Raw genomic sequence first — 20,402 nt, 5'->3', positions numbered from 1 at the left:
GTGCATGAAAATTCAGAACGTGGCAAAGAAATGTTTTAGCTGAGGGCAGTCCTTTCAGTCTTTTTTGCTAGCTCACTGTTCTGTCGGTAAGGTAGACAGCTGGAGTATACATTTTCCTGTAGTCCTTTCATTTTCTCTGTGGAAATGAAAGGGAATGGATATAATTCAGGTTACAGTTCTTCAGAGGTTTTGCTGGAACCTAGACTCTTTTTTTTTTTTCTCATTGTTGCAACAGGTCCACATGTATCCTTATTTAAACGACTGGAACCTAGACTCTTAACCTGAGGAATAGTGGTAGCGGATAGATAGGGACTTTGACTCCCCTCCCCCACCCCCCTGGTCAGCTCCCTGTGAGACTATCTGGCCTCATCCTAGCCTATCTTAGCCAAGCATAATTTACAGTGCCTATCTTTCATGGATGCTCACTTTACAGAGTGCATGAAGCTGAGGAAGAGAGAAATTTTGCTTTCTGGATCACTTCAGGCTTCAGTTCTAGCTTCAGATCAAGCCTTTATGTGTGTTTGTTAAGTTAAATCCCTCCCCCTCCCCTGCACAATCTAGATGCTTTCTCTGGCTATATATAAATAATCGCTCCTGTAGCTACTTATATGAACTGCTTGCCATTAATGTCTTGATTACCATGCAGCATGATAGTTACTCATGTCATAAATCAGGTTAATTTTAGTAAAGATTTTATTTTTTATCATTAAACCATAGACTTATGCTCAATATGGTTTCTTGCTGAAGTAGCATTGTCATCTTTCATAACTAAAATTTGGGATTATTGAACTGTGGTAGTAATCCAATGCAAATTGAAAAAGTGTACAATTTAAATTTTATCAATTTATGAAAAAATTAAATGTTAACACTTACGCTAGCAAGGCTGAAGTGATAAGAGTATTTTCATGTATTGCTAATGGCAGTGTAAACTAGCATGACCTCTATTTTTTCCCCAAGACTCTATAAAGTGTTTTAAAATTGGGAAGCAATAATCCTACAATTGGTAGTATCTCCTTAAGGAAATTCTAAAAGGAAAAATAAAACAATCACTGGGAGATTATCATTACTACATAACTTAATAATAAGACACTAAAAGTTACTTAAATGTATAGCAATAAGAGAATGGTAAAGTATCATCTACCTGTACTATAATGTAACTGTTTTAAAAGATTATTACAAAGACTTATATATGAGAAATTTACATAGTAAGTGAATAAAAACAACTTAAAGACTTGAATGAAAATATACTCAAGACAGTGATTGTCTTTAAGTAGGAAATTCATTCAGTACTATGTATATAAATTCAATTTGTAAACTTTTTATAATTCTATATTATTTTTTCAATTGGGAAAAACAAAAGTAAAATGAATGAGAATTATTCTGTGACAATATAGTCTTGGTTTTCAGATCTTGTTATAACTGTAAGAAAAGCATTTGCTACACAAGTAAGGCAATATTTTTATGTTTATTTGGCACAACCTAGTATCGGCCACTGGTAGAAGTTTCCATTAGAAACTTGATATTTGATATTTGAAAGTTTACATAGGAATGGCTATTATTGCTCTAGAATCTCTGCAAAGTCCAGCATTGAAGAATGTTTTATGAAACTAGATTTAGGCTCCTGCTAGTAATTTTAGTAGAGTTCCAAGACATTAACAAAGTGTCAGGTGGTTGTGAACTTTTTTTTTTTTCTTTGTTGGTTGGGGGACTTGAACTCTGGGCCTGGGCGCTGTCTCTGAGCTCTTTAGCTCAAGGCTAACACTTTACCATTTGAGTCACAGCGCCACTTCCTGTTTTCTAGTGGTTAATTGGAGTTGAGTCTCATAGACTTTCTTCCCCAGGCTGGCTTTGAACCACGATCCTTGGATCTCAGCCTCCTGAGTAGCTAGGATTACAAGCGTGAGCCACCGGTGCCCAGCTGTGAGCTTATTTTTATACCTGTCATTAATAAATTGAATAGAAAAATGGTAAGTAAGTAAGCAATCTAAGACATAGTATGTGTGTGTATGCACCCATGCTTAAGCATGATATTTAAAAATTGTGATTTTACTAAATTGTACCTTTAGAGGGATTATTTTAGTAAACAAGAAAATGAGATAGGATATTAGTTTAAAACTATTTAGCTGTGATCATGGTGATACATAGCTGTAATTCTAGTACTCAGGAGGCTGAAGCAGGAGGATACCTTGAGTAGGAGTTCAAGACTAGTCTGGACAATATGAGGAAATCCCATAGCAAGGAAACAAATGAGCAAATAAATCCTACTCTTTAATCCCAGCAGATTTACTCTAAACGATTGAGCTAGTCATAGGTTCTTTCCTAGAGAGAGTTTTCCTAACCTGGAACAATTTCAAATAAGGAAAATTAAATGCTTCTCATACTTTTTGCATGAAAATTATAAAGTGTTATCTAGCATTGTCTATGGAATTATAAAACAAATTCCTAATGGAGAACTAGGCAGAGCTATTATGAAGAGATACTCTTAGGATCACAGTTTATGTAGTAGTATAGAATAATCCTGCATTGTTGCAAGATAAAATACCATCATTAACAGTTGATCTCTTTCTAATTGCTACCAAGCCAAAATATTGGTAGTTTATAACTTGTCACTCCATTTAGAGCTTGTTTTTTTATTATAAAAATGTACTGTTTATTTTAATACTCATTAAATGAAAAAACATATTAATAGCAAGTTCTTCAAAATTTGAAGGTGATAAGATTCCCTTCTTCTTTTCCTTGAAGGAAGAACTGAACCCAGGGCCTCACAAACACCCTACCACTTGAGCCAGCTCTTAGTCCCTTTCTTTTATATTTTGTTTATGAGATACAGATTCTTTAATTTTGCCTAGGCTGGTCTGTACTTTGTGATATTCTTGCTTCTACCTCTCCATAGATGAGATCACAGGCCTGCACCCCAATTCCTGGTTTGTAGTAACAAATTTTTAAGTAAATTTAGGAACTTGCCAATTTAATTATATGAAACAGAATTGTTTGTATCTGTCTTCAAGCTTTTGAGGATAAATTTCTTGAAATATATAGTAGTTATTATGAATAATTTGTTGTGAAATATTTCTGTTGATGAAGTTTACTGCTTTATTACACGTTTCTTCTCAATAGCCATGTTAATAGAAGAATTGATGCTCCATGTCTGTGGACAGTAAGAGAGGGAAAACTTTAACTTGTGCCTCTCCTGAGGCTTGACATTGGCACCTGGGCACTGCCCCTGAGCTTTTTGTGCTTCAGCACTTGAGCCACAGCTCCATTTCCAGCCATTTTGGGTAGTTAATTGGAAATAGAGTCTTATGGACTTTCCTGCCTGGGCTGGCTTTGAACTGTAGTCCGGAGATCACAGCCTTCTAAGTAATATAACAGACGTGAGCCACTAGCACCCAGCAATAAAAATAATTTTGTAGGGTTAAAGTTACAATAAGAGTTAATCTGGCATTTTTATTGGGTTATTCACATTTATAATGTACTAGTATAAAATAGTCAAATAGCTTGACTCAACCAGTAAGCTCAATGTTGTTTTTATTTTTTATCATAGCTTGACTCAACCAGTAAGCTCAATGTTGTTTTTATTTTTTATCATGTATTAATTATACAAAGGAATCTCTTGGTGATATTTCCATACATGCATGTAATGTACTTTGAGCATATTCATACCCTTAATTTCTTAGCCTGTCACTTTTAAACTAAATTTTAATGTTTATGCTATTTTCCTTTATTGAACATATTAGCTCATTTTAAATCATAGCTGTTTAAGGATAAAGTAGTTATTTCAGGGTAGTTCATTCTTTTAGTTGAGTCAGAGTAGACTGATTCGGGTAAATAGCATTGTGAATAATTTATGTCCTGCAGATTTTTATCATCTAAATAATATGTATACATGTTAGTTTCTTTATGTATTTAAAATGTGTGATGGATAACACTTGATTCATACCTGTTTCTATAAACCTTACAATAATTTGATATGACAATATAATTTTCTTCTTCAGTCTGTGCATCTACTGTGAATTTGGAGAAGAACAGAAACTTGGGGAAGATAATCATTTTTAACCTCGGTTATATTTGTTTCTCAGAAAAAAATAGCAATAAGAACATGGAACTAAATAAACATCTTGTCAGGAAAATGGGAAATTGAAATATTTGGCATTTTTTGTTTGTTTTCTCTCTGATACTTGTCCTTGAACTCAGGGACCGTTACGTCTTCCTTCGATCAGTTGAGCCATGCCTCCACTTCAAGCCTTTTGTAGATGATTCTCATGGATTTGTTTACCAGGGCTGGCTTTGTTTGGCCCTTGATTCTTAAATGTTAGCCTTTGGAGTAGCTAGGATTATGTTTTAGCCACTTGTGCCCAGCCTGACACAAGGTTCTTAATTAGCATTGGTTCCAATTCTTTAGTTTTCCTTTAAAGCTTTGGAAAGCGCAGCCACTCTAATTACTCGCCTCCCGAAAGTGATGTTTGCTCACCCTGAATTGCTCTGGCAACTACTGACTGAAGTTAGGCATTGTCTACCCATCCTAAACTACTTTGGGACAAATCCTTTTTTAAAAATGCATTTCTTTTCCTGTCTTCTAATGGAATATTAGTAATGTAATATATTTATATATTGTATATTCACATTCTTAAAATGTAGGCCAATATAAGACCCACAAATACTCTTACCTTAGTTTATCTTACAAAATGATTGAACAAAGCTTTTCTTAACTAATAGTATTGGTTACAAAGTTATAAAATAGGTTTTTGTTCTTTTCAAACCATTTTCCTTCAAACTTTTCCAGTCCTCATAAATAGGTAGCTTCTGTTTAGCTCTGACAAGCTTTGCAGCTAGTCCTACCATTGGTGCACCTGCTGCTTGCCATTGTCAAAACCTGAATTTTGCCAATATTAATGTTTAACAGTAGATGAGCTTTTCCTTCTTACTTCAGTATATCTTTTAGGCCTGTTATTCTCTTATTCAGTGAAAATGAAAGTGAAATTTTATTATTCTATCAGATATTTTGTTCTCTGAAGCAAGATGGTTATAAATTGTTAGAATCTCTTGAATTGTTTTCACTGTGCCTTAATAAATAGTCTTAAGTCTTCACAAATGGTTATACAATCTAGACCTTATCACAGGAAGTTCACTGTTCCTCCTTAGCCCAGAGGATCTGTTTGCTGCTTTACTAGGGAACAGGAATAGGGAACAGAACAATCACAGGGAATAGAAAATAGGTTGCACAAAGAGGAGCAGTGTAAATAATCTTAGGATGTACTTAGAATGAATGTGTTGTTTCTTCTTCTCAGTTCCATGAATATTAAATATTTGAGAAACCAAAGAAAATCTTTGACTGTACAGAGACTTTAAGCTTTCTTAATTTGTTCTTGCCATCATTGTTTTATGCATAGTAAGTGACAATGAGGGGATATCTTCCATGTTTGGACAAGAAGAACATAGAATTTTTAATATAACAACACATTTGTTATGTTTTTGTTTAAAATGATGAGCACATTAGTCTCAAAACAAGAATTTAGTCATTTCCTTTATCTTCTGGTAGATACCTCAAATGCTTCAGGTATAGATTTACAGGTAATTAAAACATGGTTCCTATTGTCAGTATGTTTAAGAATACAATTGTTTATGGATAGATAGATAGATTGATAGATAGTAACAGGTGGTAAATATTATTTTTTCTTTGTCTAACTTACAAGGGATAAATTTGTTTCCCTTATTACAAAATTTAATCTCCCTTATCACAAAGAAAAATCATTGTGATACTTTTTTTTCCTATATCCATCTATCCATCAAAAAATGATTGAGAAGATTTCCTAAGCTTGGAAACAAACTACTTTTTTTTTAAAAAAAAGTTAATTCGTCACATATTGAAATTGCAGACAAAAATCCACGAATTGAATCATACTGAGTAAAATTACTTTTTCATGTTTCTTCTCCATTAACGTCCTGAGGCAAAGTCATAGAAGTGATTGAGATGGGAGAACTAGGGTATTTTTATGTCCAACTTGGTTACAGGGTATCTCAGTCACCAGGAATAACCCGTAATATACACAAACCATTGTAATAAACACGGGATCCTAGTGAAAAATGTAGAATCCTATTTTACATATCAAGAAAACCACAGTACATGTTCAAAGCCTGTATACCCTCTACCTATAAATATAAATAAATGTTAACATTGTGCCTGAGAAATTGTGAGTTTAATGAAATGATGTACATAAAAATTTTCAGCATGGCAGTAAGCTTGTTCTTCATGTGTTATCAATTATTTTGATAGAGTTTTTTTTCCTCTTAAGTATAATCAGTCTTAGTTATCACAAAATTTAAGTAGAGAACTGAAAATATATATGGGTAGAATTATAAGCTAATAGTTCTCAAGGCACTAGAAAGTTTTTCTTTCCTACAGAGGAGAAACCAACTAGTTCTTTTAAACCTAATAATGTAATAAAATAATCTTACTGAGATTGTCTTACCAACCTCTAAATCGTAAACTGTTTGAAGACTGAATTACATTGTAGATGTTACCCTTGCAGATGGGAGTCCTAACTTCTACTCACCATGCAACAATGAAGGCTAACAAATCACCAAAACAGTTTGTGAGAAGTACTTGATACAATAATTTCATGTTTATTCAGAATATACCAGTGATAATGCTGTGCCAATGTAATATATTTTATACTACACCGACTTCAGGTGCACTTAGGTTGGGACATAGTTTTCTAAAAGTATAATGAAATATATGAAATATGCCTCAGAATAGGTTGTAGATCTTTCATTTGATGGCATGTACAATATGAATGAAGAGTAATTGAGTAACTGATTTTTAAAAAAGCAAACACTCAAACAGTTGTCTAGTAGATTTATATATGTAATAGTATTATATAGGCCATATTTTCAACTTTAAGTACAAGTTTATGTAGACAGTAAACTCTAAATTCTATACAATAAAAGATGATTTAGGAAGATAGACATACTGGGAATATTGACAAATAATATTAAAAATAAGGAGAGGTAAAATACTGGCTCTTAAATAATTTATAATCTCTTACATAGCACAGGAAACACACTCAACTATGGAGTGTAGCTAAAAGGTCTTTATTTGCATATTTATACTTTGAAGTAAAGGATATGGAGCAGTGGAGTTGGCTGCCCAGGTTGGTGAGGGCTCCCTTCACACTTAGCTGTAGGAAGCAGAGCCACCATTTGTGTGTGGTACAAGAGGATTTATTCACAGGTCGGTGTCAGGTCATTGACTCCTGATAGACCTCACATTCTTATAACTAACTATATTGACTGGCCTAATAATTCATATGTGTTTTTAAACATTTTTTTCCACTCAAATGATTATATTGTCATACAAGTATTGTCGATTTGGGTAATTACACATGAATTGGAAATTAAGCATGGTAATCATGTTGGTTATCTTGGGGATCTACTTGCCTTAAGATTTGAACTTTTCTTTTTCTGTTAGTCTCATGTTCTTTAGTTCTCTATAAGGGAGGGAAAATATCAGCAAATTATTTTATGTCTATCATATGTATTTCTTCTTATAATTATATCAAATATTTCACATTAAATCTCCTATCCTCATATTTTTTTCTAGCCTTTATCTTATCAACATGATGTGAAGCTTTGTGGAGGTTTTTTTTTTTTTTTTGCTGATTCAATTTTTTAAATGTGTATTTCTGGTCACTGTAGATTATATCCATTTCATTCATTTCATGTAAAATGTATTGAGCAAGGGTTTTATTAGAGTACAAAGCAGTCTGGCATTATAATGTACTAATTATTACTTTCAGAGAATTAGCTCATCTTGTTATATTAGCTAAGAATTTTAAGTTGTAAAAATGGTATAAATTGTGAGAGTGAAATGTGAAATAGTAAACCTCTCATAATTAGTGCTTATCTGTCTTAATCATAAGATATTCCAAAAGATATTTGCTTAACTAGCATTTTTTTAGAATACAATAGCTTTTGTAAAGATAGATTTAAAACTTATCAACAAACACATAAAATTTATCAACAGACACAGAGACATGTGTATGCCCCATTGTACTGGTTAAATATTCTCTTACTTTTAAATATTGTTTTTAACTGGCTTCTTTTTATGATATTGCTTAAAATTTACGATTGAAGGCAAGATATTCAAAGAGATAATGTTTATTTTCAACATAGTATTTTATGCAAAATGTCTAATTTTTTTATTGTATTTAGTTTGCTCCTTTGCTCATATCCCCCCTCCTTTTCTTCTTTTTATCTTTTTTCTTTATGCTTAGAAAAGATTGTTCTCCAAAAGAAGCAAAAATGGATAAAATAATCATAATATGAAATGATTTGTTTTTGTGTATATTTTTTCAAAACCTCATGCTTGCTATGCAGGCATATTACCCCTTTGGCCATGCCACTTGAATGGCTGGTATACATCATTATATCCTGGTCATTGATTGAGTTGGAATCTGGAGAATATCTTTTTCTCATATTGGTCTCCAACTGCCATCCCAGTTCTCCTACCTATCCTTCCATAAGTAGCTAGGATTATAGGCTTGAGTAATAGTACCTGTTTTTTGTATCATTTTTGAACTGTTGAAAAAATTAGAAGAAGTCAAGTGACAAGTCTCCAAAACACTTTTCTACTTTTTTTTATCTACAAAAGCAATTTGAAGAATATTTTTGGTAAGTAGCTAATAATAATCATCATAATAAGAGTATTATTAAAACAATAGCCAACATCTACTGCTTATTTAGTAACATAATTTTCCAAGATACCTCATATATCATTACTATTTCCTAAATTAAAGAATTGAGATTTAGATGAATTAAAATGTTAGAATATGATGGACCCTAAACCTGGACCCTAAACCCAGACCCAAAGCAATTTGAGATGGAGCTCTTAAATACTAATGGCAGAACACAGTATCTCTCAAGGAAATCATCAAGGAGATTGAGGTCTATATTGAAGTGTATTTAACTGTTAGGTAAAACAGGCAATGAGTTTTTAAAGAGGTACACATTTAGACAAGTAATATATTCATTCTTGGGTTTTAACTATAGTATTTCAATGCAGGTGGTAATTATTAAATGAAGCTTATGGTGCATTTAAAGCTGAAGCCATTCATTTATTCAGAACTGACCATATGACCTTAAAAGATATTATGCTAAGAAAATAGGACTAATCCTATATGCTATCACTTTATATAGAGTATAAAAATAGTCAAATTCATTGGAGCACAGAGTAGGATAGTGTTTCCAGGAAGAATAATTTGGTAAAAATGAAGAAATACTTGTTAAAGGAAAAAGTTATGCAAGATATGTAAGATCTGGAGATCTAGTGGGATTTGGTGACTGCATTAACAGTACTGCATTATATACTTAGAATTTGCTAAGAAGGTTTTTGTCACAAAACACAGTGACAAAATAGGAAAAAATAGTTAACTATAAGAGACAAGTATGTTTATTAGCTTGATTGCAATTATTTTGTAATGTATTCATATAGTGTATTCAAGTAGTGTACAATATACTACAATGAAGTTGTAAAGATTTTGAAGTTAAAAAAAAGTTGGCCATGGAAAAATTAAGCTATTAAAAAATTAAGGAAAACTGTCTGAAACAAGAATTGTAAATACTCACTGTGTGATACAATTAAAAAACCTTTAGGTTATACAGTTTAGGGGGTCTTGTTAAAAGCATGGCCATTTTTGTTTATAATGAATTACTCTGAGCTTTAGTTTCTTCTATAAAATGGTGAGGTTAAGAAATTTAGAACATTATTGCAAAAATTAAATGAGATAATCTGAAAAGGACCAGGCACATAATAGAGTAGTCATTCCCCCTCCCCCTCTTTTTTTTTACTTCCGACTATAAATAAATTCAGATGTAAACTTTTATTGTTTGGAATGAATTAGGGATATCTCTTCTAGGCTGTTTCCCCCATTTTTTCTTGACAGCTCTTTGATGGTTGAACTTTCATGAGTATCTATACTGCCAAAGATAGCTTCTTTACTTTGATAATAGGGTAGAAAATCTTAATGATGTCAGAATAAGGACAATGATGGATAGTATTGTATCTGCTTTAACTGTGATTTCAAATTTATTTCTGCCTCTTTAAAATTTAGTTGTCTTACTTACATTATGCTTTAATTGAAAGTACATAGTATAAAACCCTTGATCTAGGTATTTTGATGATTTCCTGATAGCCTACAGAATTAAAAGTAGTTTTAATATAATGTTGTCTTTAGAAAATACAGATTTTAGAAAGCAAAAAAATCAGACCTTTAGAGAAATGCTTCTTGAAAATCTGTATAATAGTACAGGAATTAAACCATTATTAAATGTTATTCATGCATTTTGGAACAGTTATCTGGTAACCAGATTTTGTATCTGATATTTCTTCTGTTTTTCTTGACAAAATGTTTTAGTTCAAATACAGTATTACTAGACAATGTACATAAAAAGTGATGATCTTCGAACTCCTCTGAGTAAAGGGAGACTATTTTCCCCATTACATTTATTATTTTATTCATTGGTGTAGAAACTAAGATAAATTATCCTTATCAAAAATTTGCTATGTTTGGTCACCTGTTACAATAGATTACTCATGTTAATAACTCCTGAGAATTTTTTTCCAAATAAATATGTAAGGTGACTTTTTACTATCCAATTAGGCATTTGATTTATGAAAGTAAGGGGCTTAGATTTGGTTAAAGGCAAAGGGGAATGGCCTACGTTCCAATTCTTGTTCTTTTACCAGCTCAATTCCATGTATTAGCCAAGTTTTCTACCTTATAGGTTTGCAATACATAACAAAGGTTGAGCTAGGTTGAGTTCATAATTTTGTACCTTGAGGATTATAAGGCTTGGTGCCACTGAAGAGAAAGTAAAGAGTGCTACTTGTAACAAAAACGTCCACTTTATGCAAAAACATCCATTTTAACCTGAATTTAGCTATCTTATACTGATGTTTTACATAAAATTACACAGTGCTGCTTTACTGCCAAAATAAAAAAAAAACATAAATCCACTTCATTAGATAATCTACAAACCTCCTCCTAGTTCTAAAATTTTGCTTGTTTCTTTCCCTCACTATATGGAAGCGGTAATGTGAACCAACAACCCAATTATTAGATGGGCTAATGTGCTAAATAAAGTCATCTCTGAAAAAGTAAAAGTGGGCAATAGACACATAAAGAAATGCTTACCTCTTTGGTCATACAGAAAAACAGAACAACACTGAGATTCCACCTCACCCCAGTTAGAAAGGCCATTATCAAGAAAACAGTAACAGATGCTGCTGAGGATGTGGCCAAAAGGGAACTCTAATACACTGCTGGTGAAAATACAAAATTGTTTAACCACTCTGAGAAGCAATATAGAGGTTCTTCAAAAAACTAAACAGCTACTCTGATCCGGCAATCCCACACTTGGGTATTTATCCAAAAGATTACAAACTAGGATAACAGTAAAGATCCCAGCACAGCCATGCTAAATGGCATCACTATTCACCATAGCAAAGGTATGGAATCAGCCCAAATGCCTCTCAATGGATAAATGGATCGAAAAAATGTAGATAGATACACAGTGGATTTTTATGATCCATTAGAATTATATTGCCACATTTGCAAAGAAATTGAAGGGCCTGGAAAAATTTAAGTGAAGTAACTCAGGCTCAGAGAGACAAGGGTTGCATATTTCCTCACATGTGGAGGATAGAATTAGTTTATAAACACGTAAGTAAAGTGCTGAGTAACATAAATGTATACAAACGTATTAACTAGCATAAAATAGATTCAGGAGAGAACACAAGCAGTGTATTCCTTAGAAAAGCAAAGTCCCATAAGATAGACACCAAATGGATACTTGAAAAGAGTAAGGTACAATCAAGGGAAGGGGGAGTAAAACAATGACGAGAAGAACAGAGGAGAATGAAGCATAAAAAATTCCATGTGTATACTACAGAATTAAGAAAAGTGAGGAGATGGAGTGGGTTGGGAGAGCTGACTGAGAACGTTGAAAGAGTTGATCATTAAGAAAGAGAAGGGTCAAGTGCAGGGTGGCTCAAGCCTGCAATCTTACAACTCAGGTGGCTGAGATTTGAGGATCACATATCAAAGCCAGCCTGAGCAGAAGAGTCTGCCACTCATCTTGAGTTAACCATCAGAAAACTGGACATAGTGCTGTGGCTCAAATGGTAAAGTGCTAGTCTTGAGCTAAAATGCTTGTGGACAGCAGCCAAGCCCTGAGTTCAGGCCCTTTAACTGGCAAAAAAAAAAAAAATTTAAAGTCCAAAACAAGGGAACTATGTAGTGATGGTCTGGAAGAATAGGATGTTTTATTTTCTTGGCCCGGTGAGTATGACTCTTAGCAGTGCGGCTTTAAAACTGAGCAAATCTTTGTGTTATGAGCAGTCCTGTGAGTTACAGCATGTTTAGCCTCATCCTTGCTGTCCATCTATTAGATGCCGTAGCAGCTCCCGCTAGGCACTGCCTAATGTCCCCTGCGTGACAAATAGTTCTCAGTTGAGAAGCATTGCTCAGCCTGTTCCTTAGAATATTTTGTTTGTATGGTTAGCTGCACTCCTCCTTAATATTTGTGGAACAGAGAACCTATTATGTAAATGCTTCATAGCTTCACTGCAATATGTTCCACGTTCCAAGTGACTCATTTACAAGGAACTTTTGTAACACAATTTATTTATAAGTTGGGAATACATTGTTGGTCTGTGCTCCTCAGATACAGCGTACACTAATGAAAAGGCACAGACCTTATGCAGGAAAGGTATAGTTATGTCTTATCAAATGTTCTTATCAGTGAGGATATTTGCCTCATTTTCTTATTGGTTTATGTTCTGTTTTGTTCCAAAATCTGAGTTCATTTATACATGACACTACAGGCAAATTTTGTAATTTTTTTGTCATTTTATGAAAAGAGAGCAATGGATGTTTGCTGATATTGGTATAAAAAGAACTCATTTTGAATGTCAGCTTTTATCTGATAACATGGCTAGTGAGCAAAAAACTTGAGTCCAAAAAAAATGCTTGTAAGTCTCAAAAACTTATGTGAAGATGACACTTGACATCCTCATTGTATACAGGTTATCACAGATCTTAGAACCTGCCTGAGAGTCAGAAACAAAATGGCCTTAGTCAAGACTCTTTCTCTAATAAGATTTGTGGTTTAGGAAACCCACTTCATCTCTATGGGTTTACAGTTAGATCCATGAAACCTAGAGGGATGTCTAGGTGGCCTTAGAATTTTGCTAGCTAACATGTCAGATCTCTACAAATGTGCACATGAACTGTAAAAATGTGCAGAGTTTTTTTTTTTATCTGTAACACTATTGAAACCTAAAGGGAAAAAATGAAAAAGCTAGAAGAGCAACCATAGAAGAATTTCATTCAAAGACAGCTAAATAGAACCTGATAAGTTGAACTGTAGAATAAAACATAAAAAGAATACTGAAACAATGCTAAAAAAAAAAATAGTAGCTATAGACGGTATAGAGTAGCTGTAACTAGACTTTTCCTTGGGCTCTTCTGTAGGAGGAATTTCTAAGTTAAAAAGTAAATGTTGTACCTTTGACAGCAATTGTAAACTGAACTGTCAGAATCTTTATTTATTAACTTTCACTTATAAAAGATTATGAAGATACCAAATTAAAGAAAAGAAATCTCATGGTCAATCATCTCTATAGTCATATCTATTGGCTTTGGCTAGCACAGTCTGACTTTTTAAAACATAGAAGAGACTGTTTTCAAATAACAATGTCATTTTTATTAGGCAGTCACTCAGCAGATACAGTGTCCTATTTCTGTTGCTATAGCTTACTGGTAAGGTATAGAATTTCAGATGTTTTTTCAGCCCATTCTGCACTGGATGTAGAGAAAACAACATTCCATTCAGTTGCTGAGATACTTCTTCTCCTGCAGTATCAAATATATTTTCATCCTTTGCAGTTAGCATGTAAAGCTTTAAATACCTTTATTCATAAAAGGAAAGATCTACCTTTCAAAATATCTGTAATACTTTACAATTATCATTCAGAATAGTGACTAGAATAACAAAAAAGTAACTCCTTTTCTGAATACTTGTATTTCTTCCTTTCTTTGTCTTTTTCTTTTGCTCCAATTTCTTTCTCTTTTTGTTTTTATTTTGAGACAAGGCCTTGCCATGAAGCCCAGGCTGGCCTAGAATTCAGCTTTTTACTGTAGGCTGCCTCCTGGCCTCTGTCTCCTAAATGCTGGGATTGTAGGCATGTACTATCCAACCTGCTTCTTCCTATATTTTAATTGCTTTGCTAAGTTATAGACCTATTATCCGACACTCCTAACTGCATTCAGATTGACTGTTGAGGAGATAGTTGAAAAGAAAGTTCATCTAAAGTTTGTATTTAAAAGGTGGCTGTTGAATTATCCATTGTCAGATTTCACCATTCTCTTATGAATGGTATTTGAAGATGATCCTTCATGTTTGGCTGTTATTTCTTTTACATCTACACTGAGACTTTTAAGGAGCAGTATTTAAATTCAAACCCAAATTTTATTTATTTGTCTTAGAAATATTGGGGCAAAGTAATAAAGCTTTCTTGGACTTAAGCTTTTCTGGACTTCAGTATCCTTTACATAAAGTGGAAATAATGGTTCTTTTTAAAGAATACTGAGGATGCCTGATAGTGAGAATTATGTTCATGAAAAATACAAAATACCATTGCTAAAGAAATAGGATTTGATCAAATTGCCTTAGCATTTTCCCCTTTCCCTTAGGTAAAATTACTGTAGGTATATCTGTAAAATTTTTGAAGAACAGAACTCAGTCTCTCACATTATTTCCTATGTCTTTGAGGAAAGAATATTCAAAGATAAAGTAAGGAGGAAGTAGGAAGAATAAACTCGCAAAATCATGCAAATTGTTATACTCTGATAATTCAGTTGGAACTTAAACTCTATATAATAGATGATAATTGAAAGCTATCTTTCCATGTCTAGTAAGGCATATGTTTCATAGCTGAATTAATTTAAAAACAATAACAGAGTGGCTGCATTCAGTAAGAAACCAGTGTCTTGGCTACATTTCGTTGCTTAGTTCTTTTCAAATATTATAATTAACTGTACTCTTCTATATTCTTTTTAATCTGCTTATCCTAATTTCCCCATGCTATTCCTTGAGCTGATTGATTTACCCCTTCAGAAAGGAAGAAATTGAGGGGAAAGAAAGTTTGATTGTGGTGCTCTTTCTATCTTGCATGTAGCTTTCTTTATATATAAGTTATATGCCTCCCTCTCCCATTCCAATTTATTGTTTGTTCTATCTTTAGATGTAAGGTTCTTGATGTTGGAGATTTCATCAGATGAGGACAGTTGGTGGACATTATTTGACTCTTCAACTCTTTTGCCATATCTTAACAAGACTCCTCTCCATAATAAATATACAAAAATATCAGAAGCCCAAATATTCAAGAAAATTATTATTGTAATATTTGATTGTCTATGTCTTTACCACATTACATATTATGTCATTTGATGAGATACTCATGCTACTATTTGGAGATAGTTTTTTATCTTAACCACCATAAATTATACTCTTCTATTACTATGGATCAAAAGACTGTCAGTAATGTCACTGCCTTTTTCCTTGCTTTTTTTCAATCTTTCCCCTTGTGTCTTCTATTATAAAAGTTGATATTTTCAAATATCTGGGCACCTTAAAAGGGAATATTAAGATGGGAACCATAAACTGCACATAAGAAACTTGGAGTGGTTTTGAACATATTGAATTGAACATATTGAATTATTACTCTCTACAAACAGGAAGAAGAAGGCACCTATGACCAAACTCTTGAGTTCAGAAGAGGTGGTGATGGCCAGCCAAGAAGATCCACTCGGCCAACTCAGCAGTTTTACCAACCTCCCCGGGCTCGGAACTGATATGAAAAGGTAAAGTTGACATTGCAGAGTTGTTTCCATATAAAGAAAGATGTACTTCATGTTGAGTATATGAATCTAACACTCTGTGATATTTCATAATATACATAGAACAAACTATACAAAACAACCTGTGATTATAACATTTGAGATTATACAATAGTTATAAAATACCCTTTTCCATCAAACTTTTCTTACAAATGCTATTTCCAGTCTTCTTATTTTCCCCCCTGTACTTATTCTTTTCTTGTGTGTAGGTGAATGGCAGAATGTGAAATTGTTAAACTTCTGAAACAAAAATACAAATGACATAAGAAAATGTAGGCAATTGTACGTAATTGTAACCCCTCTGTATAGTATTTTCACAATAAAAAAAAAAGAAAATGTAGGACTAGAAAATCAATCTAGAAAGTTGAATTCATTTTTTCTTATAGATTAAGTTACTTCCATTTTTTATGGAAAAGGAAATACTTCATAATGTGTTCTCGGGAGTTAAAGACAACACAGTTACTTACTGAAATGTAATTTCTGAGCCACATGTTGTTGAGCCAGGAGCTTTCATGCTAGAGTTTCATGAAGAGAGGTGGCTTACATCTGTCATCTTAGTGACTCAGGAGGCTGAGATCTGAGGATTGTGGTTAAAATCCAGTACAAGTAGAAGAGTCTACAAGACTCTTATCTCCAAATAACCAGGGGAGAAAAAAAGAAAGCTGGACTGGAGTTGTTCCTTAAGTAGTAGCTCTGGAAAAACAGCACAATGATTTCCATAATTTGGAAAATTTTATCTTCCTCCTCCTCACATTATTTTTGAATCTTTTTTACCCAAAGATTGCTTTCCCATTAAAAATATAGGAAATAATATTAGAGATTGAGTTCTAGTGTTCCTATTGAAGTTCTAGTCCTAGTCTACCTATTGTAATTTCACTTAATAGAAGGGGGTCAATGCTATGGCATTTTGATCAAATCTTACTTTTTTTTTCATGAACATAATTCTCACTATTAGGTATCCTCTGTAGTATTCTTAAAAAAGAACCATTATTTCCCCTTCATATAAAGTATGCTGAAGTCTAGGAAAGTGTAAGTCCAAGAAAATTTTATCACTTTCCCCTAAGACTGCTGAGACAGGTAAGACAAATTTGGGATTTGAATTTAAACATTGCTGTTTAAATCTTTTAAGCCTCGGTGTGGATATAAAAGAATAAGTCAATAGCCAAAAGTTGAGGATCATCTTTAAGGGTCTAATATCATAAATAAAAGAATGATGAAATCTGGCAATATATGATATAATCAAGAAGGATGGGATCTAGCTAGAAGTAGAAAAAGTTGAAAAGTCAATGAAGGTATAGCCAAACAGAAGGTATTCTGAGTCCTGTCATCTTTTCTGAAGCTTTCATTTTTTAAAAATCCATTTTGTATATAGAATTTTCTTTCGAAGAAGAGAATGCTGTTTAAAACCAGTTGTAAATATAGACCTAAAATAACACTTCAGCAGTGCATATCTTACTGTAAAATTCACCCTCAAAAATAATGAAGCCAGACAGAATGTTGTCTTGACTGAAGAAAAACTAATTTCTTATCTTAATTTACAAGTATCTTATGAAAGGCTGTGAAGTAAAATACTCTTTATGACACTCCATTTAAATGGAAACTTTAGCAGTAAGAAGATATATTTTTTGCTCTTCTTAAAAAATTTAATATATTTTCTTGAGAAAAGTTATTTTCATTTCCTCATTTCTGGTTTCCATTACTTAAGTATCTAAGAAAAAATACACATGATAACCAGACATTTGGTTTTCAACAAAATAAACATGAATTCTAATGAATGCTGAATTTTTTTCTAAGGTTTTGTTACCTAAAATTATTTAGGTTAACTAGAAACACTTTAACTACTTTCTATGATCACTTTTAAAAAATATAATTTTATAGTCTTTATGTCTTGGCTACTTTGCTAAATAAAAATGACATCTAGAAGCTATTAAGTGTTTATTAAAATTTATCAAAGTGTTCTGACAAAAGTTTCAGGTATATAATATATAATTTCAGGTATATATATAATATACATAGTATATAATTTTAGGTATATAATATTCAAGGCCTCCATATCTCCCTGTTCCTTATCCCCTTCCCAATGTGGACAGAGAACTGAATTCTACTGGAGGCTGGTACTAAGGCTAGAGCTATATGGGAGTCAGGGCAAGAGAAGGAGCTCTCAGCAGGGTGAAGAACAAGACCAAGGCTGAGAAGAAGTAGTCCAAGGCAGATCTTAGACCCAAAGGGACATAGGATTCAAATAGAAACATCTAGTTCTTGAACACTCTCTTAATGTTGGAGACAACTTTGGATCAGAAGCATGGATAAGACAGGGAAATGGTACATGGCTCTTAAAGTTAATAAAATTGATCAAAACTTTATGTTTTTGGAGACATTTCAGAGATGATTGGAATCATAGGAGTTCGATGCTAATTAGTAGGGTGAAGTCCTATGAAGACATAGAGGCAGGAGAACATTTGAAAAGGGGACAGAGTCAGCAAGAAGCGCTCAGTGGCTACAATATACCTCGCAAACCTACAGTTGGTTAAGAATACACATGGTGTTGCCGGGCGCTAGTGACTCACGCCTGTAATCCTAGCTACTCAGGAGGCTGAGATCTGAGGATCACGGTTTAAAGCCAGCCTGGGCAAGAGAGACCGTGAGACTCCTATCTCCAATAAACCACCAGAAAACCGGAAGTGGCGCTGTAGCTCAAGTGGTAGAGCGCTCGCCTTGAGCTGAAGAGCTGAGGTACAGCGCCCAGGCCCAGAGTTCAAGCCCCACGACCGACAAAAAAAAAAAAAAAAAAGAATACATATGGTGTTGACCGAACTCTATAGCTTCTGACACAAATTCAGAGTTTGAATTTGATATGTTTGGTATAATTATGAACTTCTGATTAGAGAGATATAATTAAGCTTATAAAATACAGTTCTTTGTTGAAGATAGATTTTAATACTAGGAACGTAGATGGGAAGGAGAATGGTTAGAGTTCATATTGGGTGTGAAAAGAGATATGGTAGACTTGTGTAAGAAGAATTTGTAAGATAGATCAGCAGGAAGTTTCCTCAGTGCATGGAGGTTAAGGTTTCATATGTTTATTAAGTTTTGAATTACTTTAATCTTCCTTTCTAATTTATTTTATGATGGAAGAATATTCTTCATAGTTTTATATTTTAGCCAGACCTTTAAACCAGAACCTAAATATGGATATTACATAAGTACTATAACTGTTTATTTGCAAATATACAATGCTTAACACCAGTTGTAAAAGATATATTTTTAAATGTTGAATTTTTTTTTTGTACAATCTGTTCCAGCATCCCTTAGCAGATTTTCAAATCAAGGGCAATGAAATAATCGCTAGAGAGACAGAACCCTGTGATTCCAGCAAGACTGGCATCATGTGCAGATAGTAGTACAAAAGCTCTTGCTTTGTGAGCCAGAGACTGCTTCAGAAGTCTTAGGCATTGTTTTGTATATAGCTCTGGCCAAGCATTTCTTCTTGCAGGAAGCTGAACAAACGGAACTGGAGGATTAATCCCCATTCCTGGACCCAAACTGGAAGCAATAAGGATCTACCAGTATCAGAGATTATACTTCAATGATTTCTAAAAGAAACAAGAATTAAATATTAGTCTATTCTTTATGTAGTACTGTATGGAGATTAAGTTTATGAATTAGACATCAGTGTGCCATTTATTCTACTTGGGATCAATTACTATTTACACAAACACTTCACATTTAAAAGTAACTTTCAGCTGAAGTGTGTCTTGACAAACTTTGACAAGTTAATCTTAGTGCCCAGTTTCATTTTCTTTTTTTCTTTTTTAAATAGATTCTTTGTGAAGAAAGGAGTCGTTGACTGAAACATCCTTGTTAAAGCCTGTTGGTAGATCTTCTACTTTCCTTCAGAATAAGATGCAACCATGGTGGATATTATTATTTGAAAAAAGAAAAGCAGGTTTTAGGGGAGGGGGAATTTCAACCCACATAAAAAATGGGAAAAAATACTGAGTTAAATAAAACAAATACCTTTTACATGTGATAGGAAGAATTTTTTTCTTCTGCAATCAATAAAACCATTGTGCTATTGCATGTTGTTTCACTATATGTTTATTTGCCTAATGTTTTTATCTTTATTATTCATCTGGTATCAGCCTTGTACTAATTACCTGGTACACAATACCAGTCAAAACACACAGGAGCCTGTCTTCATAATTACAATAATAAATCGACTTCTATAGAGTGCCACATTTCTTACATAAAGAACCTGAAGCCAGTCATTTTGGTAGTCATTATGGTACTGTCTACTAAATGTGATAGAAAAAGTATTGAAAAATGATTGTTATGTACAGCCCTCCCCCAATAGCTTTTTGAGATGTAATTTAAGTTAAAAAGCCAAAGCCGCTATTCTTCCCTTTTAAACATGAAATGGATCTTATATATCTGGATGCAAAT

General features: G+C 33.3%; 1 protein-coding gene across 4 annotated transcripts in view; it reads left to right on the top strand.

Moving 5' to 3' along the window:
* Positions 1 to 20,047, top strand: part of Tdrd3 (tudor domain containing 3) — a 111,341-nt gene extending 91,294 nt beyond the window's left edge. For 2 of the 4 annotated variants that reach the window (XM_013011068.1, XM_013011078.1), the window contains exons 13-14: positions 15,798 to 15,923; positions 19,780 to 20,047. In XM_013011068.1, coding sequence (XP_012866522.1) covers positions 15,798 to 15,914 — 117 coding nt within the window. In that variant the 3' untranslated portion in view covers positions 15,915 to 15,923; positions 19,780 to 20,047. Of the gene's footprint in view, positions 1 to 15,797; positions 15,924 to 19,779 lie in introns of those variants that run through there. The other 2 variants (XM_013011058.1, XR_001174843.1) reach the window with 2 other exon arrangements.
* Positions 20,048 to 20,402: the final 355 nt, after the last annotated feature.

Source organism: Dipodomys ordii, unplaced genomic scaffold (genome assembly GCF_000151885.1).
Source record: "Dipodomys ordii isolate 6190 unplaced genomic scaffold, Dord_2.0 Scaffold1, whole genome shotgun sequence".
NCBI lineage: Eukaryota > Metazoa > Chordata > Mammalia > Rodentia > Heteromyidae > Dipodomys > Dipodomys ordii.
The sequence above is the reverse complement of the archived record's forward strand: the minus strand, read 5'-3'. Positions and strand labels throughout refer to the sequence as shown.